This window comes from Helicoverpa armigera, chromosome 14 (genome assembly GCF_030705265.1).
Source record: "Helicoverpa armigera isolate CAAS_96S chromosome 14, ASM3070526v1, whole genome shotgun sequence".
In the NCBI taxonomy this organism is placed as follows: domain Eukaryota; kingdom Metazoa; phylum Arthropoda; class Insecta; order Lepidoptera; family Noctuidae; genus Helicoverpa; species Helicoverpa armigera.
Genome location: NC_087133.1, coordinates 5,703,046 through 5,726,808, shown reverse-complemented (window position 1 = coordinate 5,726,808; position 23,763 = coordinate 5,703,046). Strand labels below are relative to the sequence as shown.

At 39.3% G+C, this 23,763-nt stretch overlaps 1 protein-coding gene across 1 annotated transcript in view; it reads right to left on the bottom strand.

Annotated features, from left to right (window-relative positions):
* LOC110380807 (tachykinin-like peptides receptor 86C) overlaps window positions 1-23,763 on the bottom strand; it is a 66,053-nt gene that overhangs the window by 41,702 nt on the left and 588 nt on the right. Inside the window, exons 2-3 of the mRNA XM_064037821.1 lie at window positions 12,836-12,978; window positions 7,594-7,807 (exon numbers count right to left, since the gene is read on the bottom strand). Of these exons, the coding sequence (XP_063893891.1) occupies window positions 7,594-7,807; window positions 12,836-12,978 (357 nt within the window). The remainder of the gene's footprint in view (window positions 1-7,593; window positions 7,808-12,835; window positions 12,979-23,763) is intronic.

Sequence of the window (23,763 nt, the reverse complement as noted above, 5' to 3'; positions counted from 1 at the left end):
TACAAGGCCATACTCTTGAGTATGCCGGCGTATAGACGACGGCATTGGTCGCCGGGCCTCCCGATGTTCGGGAGGAGCCATGAGAGGGCGCCCGCGGTCTTCATTAAGCGCGTCGACAACCCGCTGAAGTGGGCGCTGAAGTGCCACCTGCTGTCGAGGACTATGCCCAGATATTTCATCTGGGGCTGCACCCCAATGCGGACTCCCTCCACATGGATATGAGCGTCGGGCGGTTGGTGTTGCCGAGGCCCGTGGAAAAACACGGCTTCGGTCTTTTGCAGCGCCACCGTCAGCCCTAAGCGGGAGATTCTGTCCACCACTAGTGAACCGCCCGCCGAGGCCAAGCTGGCCGCCTCTGCAAAATTTCTCCCCCGGGCAGTCAGAAGGGTGTCGTCTGCATAGCAGATGACAGACGTGCCACGGGGGAGGTTTTCCCGCAAGAGCCAGTCGAATCCGATGTTCCACAGGAGTGGCCCCAGAACAGAGCCCTGTGGGACACCGGACTCGACGCCGTAACGTCGGAGCTGTCCCGTCTTGTCCACAAGGAGGACAGTGCGGTCCCTCAGGTAGTCCGCCAAAAGTCCCCGCAAATACGGAGGCACCCCATGGAAGCGGAGGGCCTCCAGTATGGTAGAGTGGGGAATAGAGTTGAAGGCGTTGGCTATGTCGAATGACACAGCCAACAGTCCATCCCCCGCATCCATCGCCTCCTTCACCTGATCCTTGAGTCGAGATAGTGCATCAACTGTCGAACGCTCAGCTCGAAAACCGAACTGGGCGTCCGCTAGATCTGGGCCGATTGTACTCAGGTGCCTGTTGATTCGGGCGGCGAGGACCCTCTCGAACATTTTACCGACTTCATCCAGTAAAACGATGGGTCGGTATGCCGATGGGGAGTCCGCCGGCCGCCCTTCCTTACGAAGAAGGCACAATTGGCCCTCCTTCCATGGCTTCGGGAACCTCTCAGACGTGAGGCACGCACTGAAGAGGTCCCGAAGCCTTTCTCCCATCTGGGAGGTGGCGATGGCCATCACCTTTGCGGGGACGCCGTCCGGACCTGGGGCCGTCTTTTTCCCCCTGAGGCAGAAAGCTGCCCTTTCTATCTCGTTCTCCGTAACCAGCGGGACCTCCTCGGCCGACGACAGAGCCGCACCCCGCGGGGCGCTCATCACTGGTGGGGTGAAGTTGTCCCTGCCCGGAAACAGGGACTGGACCACCCCATCCAGCAAAGACGGCTCGAGGGTTTCGGCAACGGGGGGACCGTACGGGCGCAGTTTGTTGCATGCGGCCTTGTACGGCCTCCCAAAGGGGTCAATGTCCAAACCTTCAAACATTTCCGCCCTCGCGCGATCCTGGGCTGTGCCCATTCGCGCCGTCAGTGTCGACTTAGCCTCTATGTAGGCTGCATAGAGGCGGTCTTCGTTGTCAAGGTCGCGAAGGCGCCGCCGCCGGCTTCTCGTGTAGGCCCGCCTGGCTGCCACACAGGCGGCCCGTAGATCCCCCAATTCCTCTGACCACCAATAAACGGCACGTCTAGGTTCCGGACGATGAGACCGAGGCATGCTAGAGTTGCACACCTCGGTCAGGGATACCCTTAACTGGACCGCTGTGGCGTCCACATCACGGACTCCGACAGAAGGGGACAGCCAGTCCTGGACGAACGCCGCCTCTACGGCGGCCTCCCGATCTAGGCGGGAGAGCGCCCACCGTGGGAAGTGCGACCGACCCTCCTGGGTCCCCTGGGAGTCTGGGGTGGAAACATCAAACCGCACGTATCGGTGGTCGGACAGCGTCTCCACCAGCTCCACCCGCCAGTCCACTACACAGGCCGCCAAAGAAGGGGATGCAAAGGCGAGGTCCACGATGGAGCCCCCCTGCCGCCGCACGCAGGTGTGTACTGTTCCTCTATTCAGGAGGGACAGACCGGATGACACGGACCAGGTTTCAACCTCTCGTCCTCGGGCATTGGTGGTCGGGTTACCCCATATTACCGACTTGGCGTTAAAGTCGCCCAAGACCAACACCCGGTGCTGTACCATTCCGCCTGCCACCCTGGCGAGGACCTCTAGAAAGTTCTCGAAGTCCGTGAGAGGGCGGTTTGGTGAGAAATACACCCCTATAAGGGCAATGTCACCCCACGCAGCGGCCACGTATCCCGGTCCCCTCTCTAAGAGCGAGAGGGGAGGAGAGTCCGTGGAAGATCGCGCCATCAATGCAACCGAGCCGTTGTCGTCTCCCAGCCAGCTGCCAGGGACAGAGTACGGCTCGGCGATAACCGCCACGTCCACCAACCACTCCGCAAAGGTTTGGACCAGCAGGCTCTGGGCTGCTCTGCAGTGGTTGATGTTCGCTTGAAGAACACGTCGTCTTTGTCCAGCCATCAGTCGGTGTTCATAGCGCTACCCTCGGTGGCCGGCACTGAAACTGGAGTTACAGTAGCAGCGACAGCGGCAGGCCGCGCCGGCGCCTGCGGTTTGCCCTTCTTTAGTGGCGGTCGGCATTCCCTGCCCGCCATCACGTGGTTGGCTGGACGACCACTGGCAGCGCATACCGCGCAATGCGTGGTGGCAGCCTCGCAGGTGGCCACCCTGTGCCCCTCTTTCCCGCAGCGGAAGCATAGTTCCCCACGATTGGCAGTGGACGGGCAGAGAGGCCGGGTGTGCCCGATGCCGAGGCACTTGAAACAGCGCATCGGCGCATCCTCGAGCACTCGGACCCCACCCGAGCTAAGTCCGACCGGAAGGCGACCCTTAGCCAGGACCGCTTTGGCAACTACGACCGGGCACTCTAATCTCGTAGTGCCCATGCCCCTGCGCCCAGGTCTAATGGCTCGGCCTTTGATAGATGCGACGGTGCAACCCCCCGCCGCCGCAACCGCTGCCACCACCTCCTCTTGCGTGACTGAGTCGTCGAGGTCGGTCACCTCAAGTGTCACACACTTGACTGCTCTCACGACCTTGGCCGTGTCCGAGATAGCCTCTCGGAGCTTCGTCACGAAGAGGTCCGCCTTGGTGCCGCGTTGGGCCCCCGAGAACTCAAAGATTCGGGCCCCTGTTTGGGTCTTTCGGCATGTGACTCTGCCAGCCCCAAGTTCTGTAGGGTCGACATTTGTACGAGCCCGCCGCAGCACGGACTCATATGTCTCCCCTCTTTCCGCTGCCTCTGGGGTTAATGTGACCACGACGGCTGCAGTTCTTGGAGGAGGAGCGAGCTTCCTCCTCTTGTCCGCTAGAGCTGCAGGCTTGGCTGCAGGGGGCTCAGGGGCCGACATTTTCCCTCTCTGCTTCCTTTTTACCACCTTTATCCAAGGCTGGTTGGAAGGTGTGGTGGAGGGCAGCAGTACGTCTTCCGTCACCGGTTCGGGAGGGAACGTCTGAGTAGTCGGGGCCGGTGACGTCTTCTTGCCCTTGGTGGTCTTTAGCACCTGGAGCTCCGCCTGGGCTGGTGCCGTTGAGGGCCCCGGTGTGATGGGCATCCGTCCGGGCGCCTTATCCGCCGCGAGTGGAGGGCGTAGCCGCGGCTCCGGCAGGAGCCGATCTTCGATGCCGGCGAGACAGGCTCTGGTGAAGGCCCTCTCCTCCATAACTACCTTGCGGATAATATCCTCAAAGTAGGAGGAGGGAGGCAGCGGTGTTGGACCTTCTAACGTTCCCTCTTGCCGAGTCGTGGGCTCGGCAATACGCGCGTGCAGCGCAGACACCTCTTTCTGCAGGCGATCCACCTTCGCCTGCAGTTGCCGCGTTTCCTCGGAGGTGGTGCGCTGCGCCAGCTCCTTAACAATGCCGAGCAAGCTCGCTGCCCGGCATTTCAGGGCCTTCTGTAAGGTCCCCTTCAAGTTGGAGGACTTGGAGGCCACCTCGAGGATTTCCATCTGATCCTCCAGGGCCATGCGCTCCATTTCCTCCACTGTGTGGTCCGCGTAGACGACACTAGAGGCGCCGTGGCTGGCCTTGGCTCGGCTTCTTCGCGCCGGCTGTTCCTCCAAGTCGGCTTGTAAAACCGCCCGCTTCGCCGGCTTCTCAGCCGCATCTGAAGAGCCTACGGAGCCCCGCTTGAGGAAGGCCCTCTTCCTGGTCTGGCGGGTTGCAACGCCGCTCGTGCCACTCATTTGTGACTCCGTGTCGGACAAATCGGTGGACACGACGTCACTATCTCGCATGAGACTAGCCGCGGATGGTGCGCGGCTGGTCTCTGATGCCGAAGCATCTCGAGCCATGGTTTGGCCCCGAGAAGGGCCTTTGGGTTGGCCCTGAGAAGGGCCTTTGGGTTGGCCCTGAGAAGGGCCTTTGGGGAGACAGCGCCCGGAGGCGGCCCTCACAAGACGTGGCATTGCCACCCACAATATCGAAACGCAAGACTGTTGAAGATGTTTCGACGCACAGCGTTCGTTAGCCGCCGGCCTGCCACTCCGTTACGGTGGTCAGGCGCGGCGTTGCCCAGGGGTCACTATTTTAGTTGTATTATAAAATAAAAAATATTAACTATTTTGACTCTCACGAAATTACCATAACTATGATTGTTCTAAACTGAACGGTTGGCGCGAAACTCACTTTTTATCTATACAGCATTTGTACGGAACCCTCTGTGCGCGAGTCCGACTCGCACTTGGCCGGTTTATTTGAACTAGTCCGGAAGAAAGTCAGAAGAAATATGGTTTCATAAAACTGCAGCAATTCTTATCTCTTAAACCTCTGTGCCAACTTGCAATAAACAGATCTATCTCAAAGTAATAGAGTTATGGAAAACTTGGCAAACGCACATACAAAATGGGGTTAATCCGCTGCAGTAGATTCATCACAAAATAACACTTATCCATACAAAGTAAACGATTATTATCGAAGCAATAAGTCCTCTGTTTTTGACAGGTTATTAAAATAATTGCTTCTCGTTCATTGAAGCGAGAATGTTGAGCAATTTACAACCCTCGTTACGGTTTCTAGTCACCAAATTGAATAATTTCGCAAATTAACTGGTTGTATAATTTATATTCGCAAGCCCTTGAAGGTGAAAATTGATATAGGTTAAGGCTGTAGATCCTAATTAGAGTTAGTGTTGTTTCAAATTAATCAGACACACTACACTGCTTAGTACTTAGCATTTTAGTCTCAAGTAATAAAGGCGATATAGTCGCATGAAAAGGACACGTTAATATGCTGATCTCCGAGCTCAACTTTAAAAAAATGTTTAAAAAACAATAACTATCTTTTGATCGCTCTGCTTTTGGAAATCATGCCGAAAGAATGTTAGCTTTCTAAAAGGACAATATCACCGCCAGTATGCAAGAGGCCTTAGATTATTGATTTATTATTTACTTTTGGAGTTCATTCACAAAATTCGCACTGACTGAAAAGTAAGTTCGACGTGGCATCTTCAACTTTTCTCTTTCACTAAGTAGTCAGCAAAGTTAGTGTAAATAAGGAAGTTATTAGGACATAAAACACGAAGGAAGTGTCTTGTTAGCGAAATTTGTCTCCCGCTGTTTTAGAAGTAAAATAAGGGATAGCTGGACCGAGTTTACGATCCTGAAGGTGGCGTGTTTGAATGAGACATTACTGGAATTGGGTATCCGTAATAAAACAATACGGGTCGTTTTACTAAGAACAGTCATCACGTCTAATCAATTTGTAGCTGAAGATGTAATTTACTAACGTATTTTGTAGGTAAATACTGGTACTCAGCTACATCCGGTTAGACTAGAAGCTGACCCTAACATAGTTAGGAGGAAAAAGGCTCGGCGGATGGATGATTTTGTAGGTACAGAAACAAAGTGTAAATTAATTGGTAAACCTACTTTCAACAGGAGAAAAACTAAATAACAGCAAAAAACTTTTCAGAACGCTTCACATTAGCGAACTTTGTCTCGCATAAGTATACATAAGTACAGCTTTGCTACGTTCCGAGCAGCTAAAAGTCTGTCGCGCAGTATTAGTCGTGATCTTTCGAACCGATAGCTGTCAATTGTTGTTGGAAAATCGGCACAGAAAAACCAAGCGAAAGATACGCTAGCTTGAAAGCACTTTCAGAAATTCTCTGTTAAAGTTACATAAAAGATTAGAACTTATTTAAGATTTGTACTTCAATTACTTATTAGGGAAGTCAAAATTGTTAGGAATTTCCTCAAAAAGCTTGTTACTTACATCTTAACAAATCTATATCAATTGAGTAGTTACTTTAGTTTATAGTGTAGATAAAATCATGTTTAGTTCGGAATTCTCTCTTAAGCAAAATTATATCTTCCCTATTGCAGCCTAATACAACTATTGAATATCAGCCAATCTGATACGGCGCACCGTTGTCAACTAACCCAAAACTAATTTCAAGTTATACCACCATGACATCGATCCTACCTAATATCTGTATCTAAACTATCAGATAAACTTTCTTGAAACCTAACCCTAGGTAAAGTCTAATCAACTTCAAACTAAACAAAGTTCCAGTCTCATAACAGTCACAGCTTGTTTTATGTTTCTAGAACAAAACTTTTCAAGTATGAGAGTCTGTCTTATTAATGTCAAGTATTTTTTAAGTAATAACGATGTTTGATGTTATAAATGCCAATCTTTTATAAGAATAAACTTAAGAAAGAATCAAGTATCAATTTGATCCGATGGTGGGTTTTATTAAGAAAATCGTGAATTTGCTCAAAGTTTTTGGTCAAAGTTACCGGCTGAATAATGTCACAATCAAATGTTCAGAAACAATAGATTTCTCAGATTAAGATATTTTTCAACAGTCTTCTAACAAAAACACTAAGAAGAAAGTAGCACAAGTATTTTTAGGACTATTTTCGTGGCTTCCTGAAAGTGAAGTGCTGAATAATACCTGAATTATTTATCGTGACGGTGACTTCAGAGGTCACGAACTTACAACAACAACAACGAACGGAGACATTGTTTGTAAACACATTGTGCCAACTTGACGCGATTTCCGAGAAATAAACTAACAGATAAATAGCGAAAAGTAAGTCGAAGTCAATAAAGGTTTCTTTAACAGACCAAATTGTTATTTAACGTTTCGAAAATATTATTACTTTATCTAATCCCAGCGTCTAACTAAAGATTTATCGTTAACAATGTATATCAGGGAATAACCTAACTTTACACCAATTAGATAAGCTGTATTGCAGCTACATATCGAAAATTGGTTAAAATTTCGCCAACACATGTGTTAGACAGAAATATCCCTTCCTATTACACCTAACTGAAATTACTACTAGTTTTGCTATTAATAAGTCTAGCTCAAATTCATAACATGAGCAAATTGATTACACTGAAATATAGTAGATGAGTTGACAATTTCTGGTGCAGAAATTAATCCTTATGTGATAATGACCTAGTAAATATGGTTTCAATTTCAGTTACAACTGAATACTAATTAAAAGAGATATTACGTGGAGTAATGCGTTTTAAGTTTAACTTCATAAATTGAACACTTACCCAACTTATCGGGTACCAAAAAAAATACTATCAATGTTTTTAACAACACATTGTACCGCTTCACTTCAAAAAATGTCGACTATTCTCAATTTTTATGATCACGAATGATGTAGGTATCCTAACGTTGACAAAAAAATATTTAATTAATTCAACTTACCTATCAACAGTGATAGCCACTAACGTAAACACGCCAGCAGACACAGTAAGATTCGCGGTGAAGTTGCTGGCAGTACACGTCACGGCTCCAAATGGCCAGTCCGCTGTCACCAGAAATATGAAGTTTGGAGCCCCGTTCAATGTTGCCATCAGCAAGTCCGCGACCGCAAGGTTCACGAGAAAACAGTTCGTTACTGTCCTCATGCGACGGTGAGCTGCAAAAGAAAAAAAATATTAAATTTCATCATAATCATCATCGTCATCAACAGCCTTATTATTTATTTATTTAATACTTCTTGCACTACAAAGTACAATGGCGGACTTAACCAGTCTACCTTTGGGTGGTGATGAGAAAGCATCGCATTTAACAAGCATATTGCAGCACTGCTGGGCACAGGCCTTCTATTATACTGAAAAAGAATAAAATCACCACGCTTGCTCAATGCGGGTGATGAAAGCTAAGAAATTTGGTTATCCCAAGTTGAATAAAGTACGTTCACGGGTTTTTCATGAAATATGTAATTAATAATATCACCCGACATAAAATTTCTGAGCATCGAAATAAAAGCTTTTCAACGTTCAAAAATAACAGTCATTTGTAAAACGGCTGGAGGTCTCTTTGGGACCACAAACAATAGATTTTTAATTGTCTGTCTCGCACAGCTTAATAAAAGAACAAAATTATTTGGATAACAAAACGACAACGAAAATGACTAAGTGTTAATTAAGCCTAAGAATAAATTATGTTAATTTTTGATTACGCAATAGTATTCCCCAGTAATGGCTAGCCCATTTACCCACAAACCCTAATGGTTAAACACCCACTGCTTAAATGGAATCAACGGATCAACTCCTATCTGGAATCAAATTTCGACGCATAGCCCATGCCTAGCAAATGTTAGAGTTCAATGCAGTAGTAGCTTGTTCTATCGGTACTGGAAATAAACGATTCGATACTTATTACGGTACTATGCACATAATGACTTCTTCATGCCACATTGACAATTACGGCGGCATACTGTCACTAACATAGCAAGCTATATGTATAAAATATTCATTTTAATTTAGTAGGTATTTCCATTAATTCTAAAGTAAATATTATTGAAGTTAATAGGAATGTTAGCAAAATGGAACACAATTATGTAAAATGGATAGGTACCCATTGACAGTCGTTTCTAATAAAGTGACATTCAAGTGACCTATGCACGCGTGACAGAATGTGCGCTCCATTTTAAGCCCTACTAACATTGTTACAGGGTTACAGATGCAATACATAGGCGAAAAGTCAAATACAGTGACACAAAACGCATTTCTCACGCGCCTTTTCCTATTTGATAGATGCTGTTCTTTCACATGCTGTGTTTTCACATTCTATGCAACGTGAGGACTTTTATAAGAGTTGAGAGGATAGTATTTTTATTCTCACATATAGTCCGTTAACACTATAATTTTTCCAGATGATTTTCAAGCTTTCAACAATTCATCAATGTGAATTGATAAGATGTGATGTAAAACAGCCTATAAAAGTTTGTTCATAGAAAATACTACAATAATTGTTGTGTTTTTTATATTTAGTTGCCATAAAAAATTGGCTCTCAAAAATATAGTGCAGTTATTCAGGTTCTATTTTTATTTCCGTGCACTTTATTAAATAGTAGATGGATTCCATATTTAATCATACACAACTATAATTAATTACACGAGCCTGAACCATTTGGTGGGCGCCCATGTATTATTCACTACCGTTCCCAGAACTAGCTCAAATCAATGGACATGAATTGGTCTCTGTTCTTGGTACGTCAATACATATTGTCTGCTTGTCATAGATACAGTTTCAAATTGATTCGTATTGACATGTATTTAATTAATTTTAGGGCTTTAGGCATTAATTATATCTTGGTGTGTTCTAATCTAAGTTGCCTTTGGTCTATAAGGCGTGTCACCTATACTAATATGTCACAAAATTTGCACACTGGCGGATTTTCCGCTCCGTTTTTCCATGCGACACGGCTGCTTTCGTACGGAGGTGGCGTGGCAAGAATTTAAACGTCATTTTTTATCGGCTATTGTCAATTGTTTGCTCGTTTTTCCGGCTCGGAAAATGTGAAAAGGTAGCTACGCGTCTATGTGTCTAACGATACGTATAGGTATATACCACATACCATGCAGGTCGTATTTTGTATGCAGACTGAACCTATTTACTGACTTTCAGCTCTCGTACACCGTGTGACGTAGTGTTTGCTATACGCGTGAGGTAAAATCACGTAGATGTAAAAGTCATCCCGGTTCAGACACGATGAACTACGCATCACTGAACAGGGGTGTGCCGCTTACGACTTTATCCCATTGAAGGTGGTATCGAAGCGTAAATATGAAGTTAAATAAACCTAATGGAGTATAGCTTTATAAATTAGAATCATATTTTAACAATATGGAACGTTTCCTTTTGTTTCTTGGATATTACATTTGGGTATGTCATTATTTCAGTGTAATTTTGCCTTCATATTTCGTTTCCCATGGTTATCTCATGGGAAATAAATGTGGAACACGTTCAGCCACAAAAACCTAAGCTGGAGGGTCACCATGATAGCTTTATGATATCCCGGGAGAAGCAAAACCCACATAGCTAAGGCAGTCACGTAACACAAACGAGTTTCCTGCATTTTATGTTGTCGACGTTCAATTGTCTCCCTCGAAATACGGATTTTCGAGATTTTATTTGTTCAGTTACTGTGATGGCGGAGTATTGAATATTAAAATTTTTACCCTATCCTGTAGTTAGGAGGAAATAATTAAAAATCTGTCAGGTGAAAAAAATATAAAAACACGTTTTGTGAACATAAAACTAACTGTAAGTACGGTAACGTAGTCTACTTAGTAGGAATAAAGAACTGATAAGTTGTTTGATTTACTTTTCCTCAGAACTGTAAGCAGGAAAATATAATAAAGATAGTTTCTGTGAAATTTCTTTTAATATTAAGACAAAAACTGAATTTCATCCATCAGACGTAGAAATAATAATTACCATACAATGACAAAAACGATTTCATTAAATAAATTCATATTTCAGCTAACAGCTCTTGAAGAAGAATTCACAATTTATTCTCGGTAAAACCTTTTTATACTCAGAGAAATACAAGGAAAGGATTTGTAGTAAACATTTAGGCCCTTCACACACGAGGATACACAAATCCTCGATACACGAAAATTTTCCATATGCGACTGCGGTACAAATACAATAGAGTTTCGTACACGTCGCCCATAATTTGTTTTATATTGAGGAAGTCGGCAACTAAGATCGTTGGGTATTTAAAATTGAAGTGTCCTTGTTTACGTAGGGCCTTACAACCAAATCGTCAATTGAAAAAAGAGATTCTAAATAAACCCCGTATCTCTCGCAAATTGAATTTTCTTTTTGACGAATGGGAAATAATGTAAGTACCTTAATGTAATTTTAACGATATGCATTATACAATGGAAGAAATTGCACAGTATTGTTATTGCTTTAACAATAGGAGAGATCGTTGCTTGTTATATCTGAGAATATAGAAATACTGATTACTGGTGTATATTATTTACGTTCATTGCATCTGGGAGGAAATAAAAGAGATAACTAAAGGAATCTCTATAACTCGCAATGTTATTTTCCAGTATACAAAGGTCACTATTTTAGTATGGATTTCTTGCTATCTAAAACGATGAATCCTACATGCATTCCAAGTGAAGGACTTTTCGGAACAGGTTTAGCAGTTCCGGCGATCAATTCTAACATTGAACATCAAAAACTCACTCCCACATAGAGACAGCGTAAATCTTTTCATCAAGTTTAGTATTGTGTGAATCCACAATTTTCCAAAATACTATTTAGTAGGACAGGATAGTGATCCTTTATTATTTAAAACCAGTGCACTGTCAATGTTATTAATTAACACGAAGTATGGGGAACGTAAAATTTTGCTGCTCGGTTGCTCCAGCGCTTCTTACAAGAGTCATTAAAGTTACTTTGTCACTAATATTAAAAGCCGAGCCGTTTTGAGAGGCTTTTCTTGGTTTAGTAGAATAATGAAGATGAAATATTAATAAGTGGAGATTATGAACTATCTTTTAAGGAGGCAATTATGTTCGCTAAAAATATAATCTCCTTTGCTGAAAAAAATCTGGGGAGATGATTTGTTTTTATATCGATTACTTAGTTTAATTTGAGATTAAAGCTTCATTTACAAATTATCATTCCTACCCTTATTATCTGCAAGATTACAACTAAGTAGATAAAATACACAGGTACCTACATGTTGGTGGGATTAAAAACATATCATAAATGAAAACGTACAAAAGATCAACCTCGCATTCAGTGATTTATGATGCAATTATAAAAATATTTTCATAACGCTTTTAAATATAGCAATTTACAACAATATTGCAGAAGGTCATCAATTTCCTTTATTGTCCACCCACTTGAAATTGGATTTGCGTAGGTCGAATAGTACAAAAACACGAACAATTGAGTATTCAGGTTTATTCCTGTACCATATAGTAATTGATGAAAAGATAGAGGATAATTTGGTACTGCAATTCATCGGATAGATTTCAGACGAAATAATTAAGTGCTTTATTATATTATGTCAGGAACTCTGTATTTTAAACACTGTTAGGTAAATGCAGTTACAATTAAAATATGTATGAATATTAATTATATTCTTACGGTTTCTTTTTATTTTCAATGTACCTTACTGTTCCTACTAATACCTAGGGACGAGGGTTATCGTAACATAAATAAATAAATAAATAATAAATAATGTCTGGACACATTTTCACACACGGTCGGTTAGCCCCATGGTAAGTTATTAGTTAACTTGTGTTATGGGTGCTAACACAACTGATAAACTACATATAGCTACATATATACATATTGATAAATACATATTGTAACACCCAGACCACGGCCAACAAACATGCTCATCACACACATGTCGACCGAACCGGGAATCGAACCCGGGACCTCAGGTTCGGCAGTCCGGCATGGTGACCATTGCGCCATCGAGGTCGTCATAGGAACCATACGCTATTCGAAAACATATTGATGATGATGTCAAGTTAGAGTTTTTAGTTAAAATAAGTCTATTAAAGCTCTTTCAAAACGTCAAGCTAGTTGCACAGTTCCAAAGAGTGGGTCTCATGAAGAAGACCCGACAAGAAACTCCATAGACACTCTCTTAAAAAATCTTTTGCAATAAATTACTTACCTAAAACAATCCATATGACCAATGTATTGCCTAATACAGCTAGCAGTAACATGATGGCGAAGACCATGAACCAGGCCAGCTGGCCCCACCATGGCGGGCTGAACGGCCTCTCACCAAGGCCCATGCAGTTTCCAAGGGTAATTCTGTAAAAAATACTTTATTATAATAAAATAATCGGAACTGAAAATCTTATTATTATTTATTCAAGAAATTGAAAATATGTAATCTCATATTAAAGATGGAGGTCCAATTTCAAGCGATTGAGATTATTCGTGATTACCAACAGAGTACGTAAGTAAGTGCTAATATTAGAGCAATTTTAAGATTTATTTATATTTGCCTATAGTCAGCAGTGGACGTCCTATGGCTGAGATGATGATTTATATTTGAGTGCCACATTCTTAAGTTCTAGTTTTGATTTAGTTCTTGCTAAAACAGCTAAAATTACGTATCTTTATTTGCTCAATAAATTATCATCAAACTGTATTTACATACTTTGCTAATATATATTCACTAACAAAAGGATTATATTATTCGTGTGCAATTTAAAATATTAATTATGATGAATACTCAGTTCGAAACAATCGCTACATAAATAGATGTGCACGATATAATGAGAACCCAGGTACATATAGTAACTGTCCGGATTGAAATAATTAAAATAGATTAATCATTTGTCAGAATGCCGGGGTTTTCAACGTTAATACTAAATGATTATTAAAATAACGTGTACAAATCGTGTAATCACGTTAAATTTTAATGCAAATGCGTTGTTTATTTGTTTCATTACGAGGGCAAGCTTATCGATAACTTTAATTTATTAAAATCAGCATTATTGGAACAGACTATCATTCATAAATATATATTTTTGATATCTTATTGATTATGTTACGTATTATGTGTTTAAGATACCCATCACTTTAATTTCAGATGCCTAAATGATTGTTAGGCTTACTCCATCTGCCCTGGTCATTAGGTATTTATTTTTCACACCGCATTAAGCAGTAACAGTTAAAAGGCCATCAAATTAGAACAAACCTAGTGTATATCATTTTCTACACTTAGCTAAAATAACAACACTACATTAAGTATATGGCATTGCTTAATAGTTTAAAAGCACGCATAGACCGCGTTTTTGTTTAGGTGACAAACAGCAACATACGGACCGGTATTTTAAATGAATGATTCACAACACGAACAACAACAAAATACATCAATAATTTTTGTAAAACGAGAAATATTAATTTCATAAGTTCATTCATAATGACTGAACAATTCATTTAGTAGATTTACTCCTTCATACTATCATTATTTTCAGGTCCCCTGTTGCCACTTCGTGATGCTATCTCGTCACCCTCCATGTAACAGTCTTTGCAAGAACCGTATAAAATATTTTGTGTGAGAAATAAACGGAAGATTTTATATCGTCGTCAATATCTACGGAGGTCGAAGTATCCTATTTGGTGGCTGAGCTCACGTCAACGCAAGATAATATATCTATACAGGCTTAGCTATACTAAAGCCCAGAATATATTATGAGAAGGTTTTTTTGCAATGAAATTTATTTGTATGTCGGAATTTGTAATAAGCTTTATGATGTCCTGCTAACCGATGGCGGCTGGTCTCGTATAAGAACATCAACCAACTGCGCAGGATATACCTATCGTAGTGCACGAGCATCAGACACAGGTGGACTTACTATACCTGCACACCCATAGCCCGGTGAGACGGTAATCCGACACGACCGGAGAGAGATCAGACATAACGTGCTGAGCGATGCACGGGTAGGTATATATCAATCACCAACTTATAGGCTCCAGGCTGCTTTGTGAGTTTCTAAAACCCACAAAGCAATTTCGGGCCAACCCGGACATCGAAACCGAGACCTCGTGCAGAGCAGCCGCGCTTGCGACAGCTAGACCAACGAAATAGTTAAAAGGTCCATGTATCCTATTTGGGAGTTGAACTCTCGTCAACACAAGATAATGTACCTATCTATATAAGCTTAGCGTAAATAAATCCCTTACAGAATTTATTGTAAGAGGGTTTTTTTGCAATAAGATTTATTTTTCTGTCGGAATCTGTAATAAGCTTTATATTAAAAGTACAATAATGCTTTCTGCAAGTATTTCGTATTCCTTTTTATGGAAAGATAGTTATCATTGCACAGGAGACTGTAGCATATTAGAATTCTTGCGCATGTTTCGGTCGGTAGCTATGTCATATTAAGTTATATTAATATCTGCTTTTTTTGCGTATTAAAAAACAAATCGATATAGAACCTTGTAATTATGTCACTGAAAGTCCAGTCCTACTTTAAAATTAGAAACTTATCCTAAATTAGACATAGTACAAGGCACAACAGTAACGGTGAATATGTACGGAAATGCGCTCTAAACAAAACGAAATTAATTTAAAATACTCGAATAATCAAACGAAATCTTCAAGTTCGAAACACCATTAAAAACAATTTCAAAGTTTAGCAGTTTCGTTCGAATAAATTAAACAAAAGACCTACAAAAATACGTTGACATTTCATAATTGTATTTTGAACATTTTACAGGTTAGGCCCGGATGAAGTTTGATATCAGTGAAGTTGGGATTAACCAGATTAAACTGGATCCTAACCTATTTAAACATTAAGCTAATGATCCTTTGGGGATCGCAACAATTTGGATAAAATACTTAATTTACTAGGCAGGTAAGAGCTTGTGGCTAAGTCAATGCCACGAGGTTCGATCGATCATAAAGTTAACGAACGTTTGGCGCGGTTGGTCCGTGGATGGGTGACCATTTAGTCGTAACGAGTCCTTCCGTGTTTCGGAAAGTAGGTACGATGAACTGTAGATTTCGTTTGTCATGTGAAGATTTTTGGCAGTCATCACGGGGCAGGTCAGACAGGCAATCATCATCATCATCATCAGCCTATCGCAGTCCACTGCTGGACATAGGCCTCTCCAAGTGCACGCCACTGAGATCGATTTTCGGCAGGCAATCGCTCCTTGTAAAACTCACCTGCATCCGGATAGACTGGAAACCGATCCCAACTAATCAAACCTAATTAAGTGAGCCAATGGCTGATATTCTGATAAATTGAAAGTCTCTTATGTATGAATGATGACAAGCTCGATTGCTGATCTAAACCTGTATAAGCTGAAATGTGTCAAGTGTTCTGTTGTGATTTTATTGTATTGTTTTAATAAGCCTAGGAACCACTCCACTGAAAATAAAAACATTGTATGTTCTGGCTATCGGGAGATAGTTATTATGACGTAGTTTTTTACATAATATTAAAAGTACAATAAGGCTATCTATCTGGTTATATCTGACCAATGAAAGAGAAGGAAACTTTAGTTTTCACTCAGCGTTAAGTTTCCTTTACTTTACAAGGCACAAGTTATTTCGTTCTCAAAGATAAAGGAATATTACATGTAGTGTTTCCGACTAATAAAACATCCCGTTCAGTGCAAAATGTATTGGATTACATGTCCTATCGTAAATTTCTGTCAGCAAGCTTCCGTTGAGAAGGAAATGGCACTGTTCAGTGTTCAGCTTTCATTACTTACGACTGAATAGATTGCCTTGTCTAACGAACGAAAAGAACGATTATTTTTTTTCAAAAAAAAATAGTGTTCAGTTTTTGAAAGTAAGTTCATACTTATTCGCCTTTTTGTTGTTGAACTATAAAACTAAAAAATACGAGACTCGTACAACAGGTGGGAAAAGTTCGCAAGGAATCGACAGGCATTTTCTGCGTTTATATCGCCATTTGAAAGTTATCTATGTATTATGATAAGCTGTTTGTTGACAAAATATCCGAATCAAACTGGTCTAAAGAAAGTCATGAAGTGAATAAAGGTTGCGTATCTTTTTTGAGTTATTTATGTGCATATCTACATATTATTATTATATGCAATTTTCATTCGTTTGAATAAAACCTAACAAGTTCCAACATGTAAATTATAGTTTTTCGATTCAAACCTCGCATTTTATACCTGCACAAAATAGGATCATTTCCGCAAATATAGAATGCATATAAAACAACATAAAATAGTAGGCTTTTAACATAATCAGGCATCTGTTCCCAACACATGTTTGATCAAGTTAAAAGCTTGTTAGAGGTCGATTCGTTTCGAACAAGTTAACACTTTTGTTTATATGCTGCATTGGCCTACGTTACATAAAGAAGGGTACTCTTTATACACTGCAAAGTTATAGTTGGTCAATAGTTTATTTGGGCTCATTAATCAGTATGAAGATAAATGGTAGTAGCCATACAACAACAAAGATAAGGTACTTAGCCGGTATAAGACTGTCTGAAAACATTGATTTTAATCAAAATCCTCTTTACTTACAAATACTTACAAAAAACTTACAAATACACCCATAATATGTATTACATTAATAGGACGTAGGAAGCATAAAGAAGTCAAAAAACTTTCTAGCACATTTGCAATTAGAAATACACGTAGGAGCCCAGACGAACCCTTACGTGCATTCCAGACCCAGACAGAATCAATGAATCATGGAGGTGGATATCTCCACCTGAAAACTTATATATAAAAGGGCAATAAATTGAGAATTCTGTCTAACCCTTGACTTTGTATGTAACAGAATAGAACAGACTACACAATACACTTAACACACAAAGTATCTAACACATGAATTCTCGGAACTCGACACGAGCGGACTCGATTTTCCTTTCAACAAATTCTCAAGGAGTAACTTCTGCAAACTTTCCTCTACAAAATTGGTTGTAGGTTGGAAGTCTGTATAAAATAAAAATAGCCCTTAGTCGCCACGGATCACTAGAAAACCAACTGGGATGGTATTTCAATAATATATTTATTCTGTATTTGTCGACGGGACGTGACAATCCCGGGGGTACTGCAATATATGTCGGACATTGTTGAACGTTCCATTGAGATTGAAAAGGGTTCTCATCTTGTTACATGGTCTATATGTATTTCCTTGCCTCACTATTTCTGTATGCAGTGTGTGAACTTGGGGTTTGATACATGTATTTGTCTATGTTTGTTATTGTTTCCTTCTTGTGATTAATTGATCAATTTGACAGTTTGAATTATAGTTTCTTGTGAATGAATCTGCAATGTGGATATGTAGTTTAGTCTATTACTTATATATATACATGCATACAATAAGGTAAAATCATCTTTGTCGGATTAATTAAATTTTCTAGAGTTCAGACTTGACTCTGCAAATTATGCATAACTTTCGGTGATTATAAAGTTGACAGATAAGTCTTTCAAATCAATTTTAAAGCAACACTAATTCGTTTACTATCCTAATTACCACCAATTTTTGTGCCTAACCTTTATTATCAAAATAACATCAGTATTGTAGCTACTAAGTCATTCCCTCATATCGCTTAATTGGCCTACCTACTCACATCCCGTTCCATGATTGTTTTCGCAATCTAATCAAATGGAAACTCTATTAAATTGCGTTTGAACCCTTGTTTACAACTATCTATTAATTGTTTGAGTAATCTGTTAGGTTCAGCCCTAACGAGTTAATAATTATTCCTAAGGCGAATCTCTACTAAGAGGTTTGGCTTTGTTAGCTAGCAATTTGTATTTGACTAGCTTCCGCCAGTGGGTACCCCAAAGGTAACTTATCCATGTACTATAATAAAAAGAAGCCTATATATTATTCTGATATATTGTAAAACACAAACATACAAAGTAACATAAATTCGTCTATACATCATTACAAGCTTTTTACAAGCCTTAGTTTAGAAAACCATAAAGGTTTTAAGTAAACTACGAGTATAATTTGGATTCTGAACTTTCTTACGGAAAAGTCCAACAGAAAAGAAAAAACTAGATTGCCATTCTACGATAACCATGAAATTGAACTAAGGCATTATAGAACGTAGAATAATTGGTTTCTAAAGGCCACCAACAAAGACCAATCTTCCACTTTATTGGACATTTCGAAGATAGTCTAGCGATTCGTTGTACTTTATTGTTATATTCACCATTACGAAAAAAAAAAGTTCGTTGACCTCTATCAATTTCCCGAGATCTTCACTTTGAATTTATTAGGTAACTACAGGCGAAGATTTCTAAGAAAACTTGTCATTCTTCGAAGAAATTTGTCTCACTTCGGAGATTTCGGTTTAAGGTGAGGTTAAAAATAATACTTTATTTATATATCCCCCTCGTCCCAAGTGAACTACTTGTAGCAGTCGGATAAGAAAAGCAAGACGTATGTCCTTTCAGAGGCTCTAAATGTCTAGCAGGTATTGAAAAAGTTGAGGTGTCCTTAAAAGTTTCAAGTAACTTTCACATTTAATCATGTAATTCGCTTTAATGCTTATAAAGAACTTGTTCAGGGTCGTAACTTAAAATCTAAATGAATGAACAAACAAGTACTCGTTTAATGGATACCATTAATTAAAAGTTGACTTTTATTTATCTCCCTCCTTGCGAAGGCGAGGTCTACAACACTTGGAAGTGAAGACAGAATTTTCCGTTTCAGGAGTTTGTTAAAACCTTTCATGACGATATAAAGTAAGGAATTATAATAAAAGCAATGTGTCTGTTTAGGTAAATCAATATTCACTAATTTCTTAATTTCTTCACAATCCTCTATCTGGGTGCAAATGAGATGAATACGTACATTTAATATTTATATTATTTGTTCCTAAAAAAAATATTAGGTATTTTTATGTCGCAAAGTTACATTTCTTGGTAGATTTATTTGCCAAATAATAATTATCTCGAGAACTTGTGTAAACTTCGCGTCAGCTTATGTAGATTAACATGTGTCTGCCACTACTCCACAAACTATATACATAGGTGCATAATCCAAACAACAAAGGTTACAACATCGGTACAATCAGCCCTAGGTGCGCCAAACGTATCGTATCACTATTAACTGAATACGTAAATGAAAAAGCAGCTCATTGCACTAAAATACGATCCATTTAGCTAACAACTATTTGTATAAAATTTTTATTATCCTGTATCTACAATTATTTGTGTATAATCTAAGTCACCTCAATCATATGTATTATTCTTCTAACAGAAAACATCATAAACACTAGATCTGTCCTTGTAGGTATATCTAAGTCTACGATAGCTGAGACTTGTGATATTATAACAACGAAACTGTTTACGTTATATCCATTATGATAAGACAATAGCACATAGGATCTGATGGTAGATAAATAAAACTAGATACGTAAATATAAATATAGCTACATAATAGACAACAAAGAAAATGTCTAGAACTCATAATAAAAGTTTACCTCCCGACCTTATCCGACCTTCAATAGATTGTCGATCCACATTATGACCGCAACCAAAATTCTATTTATTAATATTAACGATGTTGTGGTAAAAACTATTTGGACAAACTTGTTAGAAACTCAAGTGTCATCGCAATTTATCAAACTTTATGTCAAACACGAATAACACACACTTCACTTCACCTCAGGTTTATATGAGAAAGTTTTGATAGCAAAAACAAATGCGCATCAGAATTTTGTGAGTGGTACTGAAGACATTAAAAACAGTATTGTAACGTAACTACGTACCTACGTAAAACGTCACTCACACATGCATGTGTATCGACGAGCTTTTTTTATGGTATCGGCGATTTCAGTAATGCGCGTCGTTCATAGAGTGTCTACATGTATGTAACTATCGTTAGTACGTAGCTTCACAACTGTTAACAAGACAATGTATTGAAACTGTGTTGTATAATAATAATCTTAAAATGTAAATACTCTTTACACTTAAACCTACCTGCCAAAAGTCTGTAGAGTTACTCGTGCATACTTATATTCCAAAGCTAAGCCGCGAGAACAGGTTCAAAAGGATTCCAATTCCGTGAATTTCCAGAGCTTTGCTTTAAAAAGTTTTAAAAATCAATGTTGTAAGAGTTGATAGGTCGGAATTTTAAAGAAACAAAATGTTAAGTACCTGTTACTTTGATGGCAGAGCTAAGTAAATTATATTCTCAAAAATATAATAATCTAACACAGCAACGCTCCAATGAACTTTATCATATTTATAATCACCACCAAATTAAGACACCAAAATTAAGTTCGAGAAGTGATCTAGGATCAATGAATGAATATAATAATAGTCGCACATTTCCTATCTTGATAATGAGATATCTAGCCTTGAGGTACTGAAATTCTAAAAATAAGTCAATGCAAGGTAAGGATTTTATGAATATAATATTTTAATCAAAATGTGATACCTGCTGGCTTCAGTCTGCGCTTTCACCCACGCATGAATGCATAATAGCATAGCATAGTCATTAGAAGATTATGACAGTTTCAAATTATATACTAGTCAAAAGAATGTTCGGAATCGAAACACAAAATCAAACTAATTTTACCTAATATTTTTATTAGCGTCTACTCAAAACATTTCTTGTAGTATGCTCGTACAACATAAAAAGCTGACACGGTATTTTGTCTGTAGGATGTTAGGAAGGCATCGCTTTCATGGTTTAATTCTTTGCGCCCTAAATACTTACCATGTAAAATCCTAAAGAATGCAAAATAAAGACCACTTTCTTTATCACTAATATCATGCCTATTCTCCCAGGAAACAAAAGCGCATCGCATGTAATAATTTGCAAATAAATAGCTATTTGCAGAGCAAATCCAGACAACGAACGACAGTACGAGTTCCTACAGAGAATTTCCTAATGGGAAAACTTATACATAGACATGTGAATGTGGCAAAGGTGGGATTTACTGCCGTGTATTGAATAGTTCTGATCTCTAACCCGTAGGTAAAGTTCTCAATATAGGTAAGCGAGACCGGACACTACATGGCTTTATATTTGGTACATAGATAGAACACGATTCGATAGCAATCGGTACTAAATTTTAAAATATAAAATTATGAAAAATAATTTAATCTTTTTGAAGGCATATACTATACCAAAAATATAGAGACTACTTCGTAGTATTTTACTGGGATTTATTTTTCAGATAACCTGCAATATACCAGCCATGATACTATAAATATGTATTAGCGATAAAACACTTTGAATAATAGGTACGGATTGTCGTAAAAATTACTCTTTAATTTTTTTTATAAAACCATAAACTTATTAAATATATTAATAGGATACCTAATAACACAGCTGGCAAGCTCACATGCAAACAGAATGGAGTAAAACACGAGAAGATGCCTACATGACATGTAGCTTATGTATCCGAAGTTTAATTTTCTATACTCATGCTATGTAGTAGCTTACCTTGGCGTGTCCCCAAGCACTAGATACGTAGTACATGGATACCAGATACATAAATAAATCCTCGATACATAAAATTCATTCCAATCTAGATTGATATTATAGTTTTATTGGAGGTATTGGTAATAATCCTGTCTGGCTCAATCTCCGAGTAGCTTTGAGTAAAATGCTAAAGGTCACTTCTGAAAAAGTTTCCGCTCTCAAGGAAGGAGGAAAAACAAATAAATTATGGTATTAGTTACCAATTTTGTCAGCTCATCTTTCTATCCTGTTATGACCCATATAATAATTAATTAAAAATTATTTATTTATTTAACAATTTATGTACACAGTGAAAAAATAAAAGAAGTATACATAGCATAAAATAGTTCAAAGGTACTGCTTATTTCTAAATCGAACTCTCTTCCAGCAGAATTAGTATATAACAAGACTAAAACTCGTTTCATGGGTTAGATCGAAGTCAAGTTAGTTTAATGTCATGGATAGCATGATTCACTGCAATATTGTGACGTAAACTAAAGCTTTCATTTCAGCGAAGTCACTATAAAACTTTATTGGCTCCGTGATTCTTAACACATAGTTAGTAGTTCCACCACTTGTTGATTTTATTTACAGAAATAAACTTGTTGCTATACAATTTCCTAATTTTATAAGAAACTGTTCACAATTACTGGATAAAATTTACACTGCTATTTTCAAAAAGACAAAGAGTAAGGTTACATTTTAAGGCTTTTCCGGATCCGGTTTGGCCCATTTAAATTTAAGAAACAACGACTTTTATTCAAAACAAGAGGGTTGTTTTAAGTGTTTTGCTCTCTAAGGACCAGCGATGTTAAGGGTTGTCGTACAACTTTTTAAGTATGCTTTACGATTTGGAAACTTAGTTGTAAGATCCCAATTGTTTATTGTTGAGTTTTATAAACAAATGATTTACAATTATGAAATAAGTTTTTCTAACTTATCAAGTTTTATAAGACAGTTGCTATGAAGTGTAAACTTCGCAACAGTAAACAGGAAAGGAATCTTAGTTGGTTGATGCACAACCAACTAAGATTCCTTTTGAATAACATATCAATGCTATCTAAGATGGTGCCGATTGCAGATTGCTATATTTAGCAACGACCTTTAACTAAATTATCGGTCGCCGTCTTACTAAGTATCCGCCAAATATAATATAAGGTAAATCTGTGAAAGACCTTAAAATCTAGATCTTTTGCCTAATGTTACTTCGGAGTTTTCTCGATAAATTCTTGTACTATGTTCTTGTGTGGTAGTACCTATAGGTTATCTTATTGTTCTAATTTCTGCCAGCTGCCGCTGTATATAACAAAAATACTGCGTAGAATTACTCCAGGTATAAATCGTACTAATGCAAAAGGGTCTACCGACCCAAAGGAGAGGTTTTTGCCGTAGCAATTAAAATTCAACATAATTTTTCTCGGTGTCAGTGAATTTTAAGTAATGTTCATACTTAAGGAGCCATGGGCCAGGAGTAACTTTGGACGTCTCGTGGGCAAGAAGTTAATTATGATTATGACATGGCAATAATTAATACGAAGAAGCCATGAGGAAGTGTCCTAGTTTAAAAGAGGCCAATTAACAAAAAAAATTGTAGCATTAGTCATGCACTTTTGAACTTTTTTTCGTCGTGAATATGACGAAACTGAATAACGAGAGTTGTT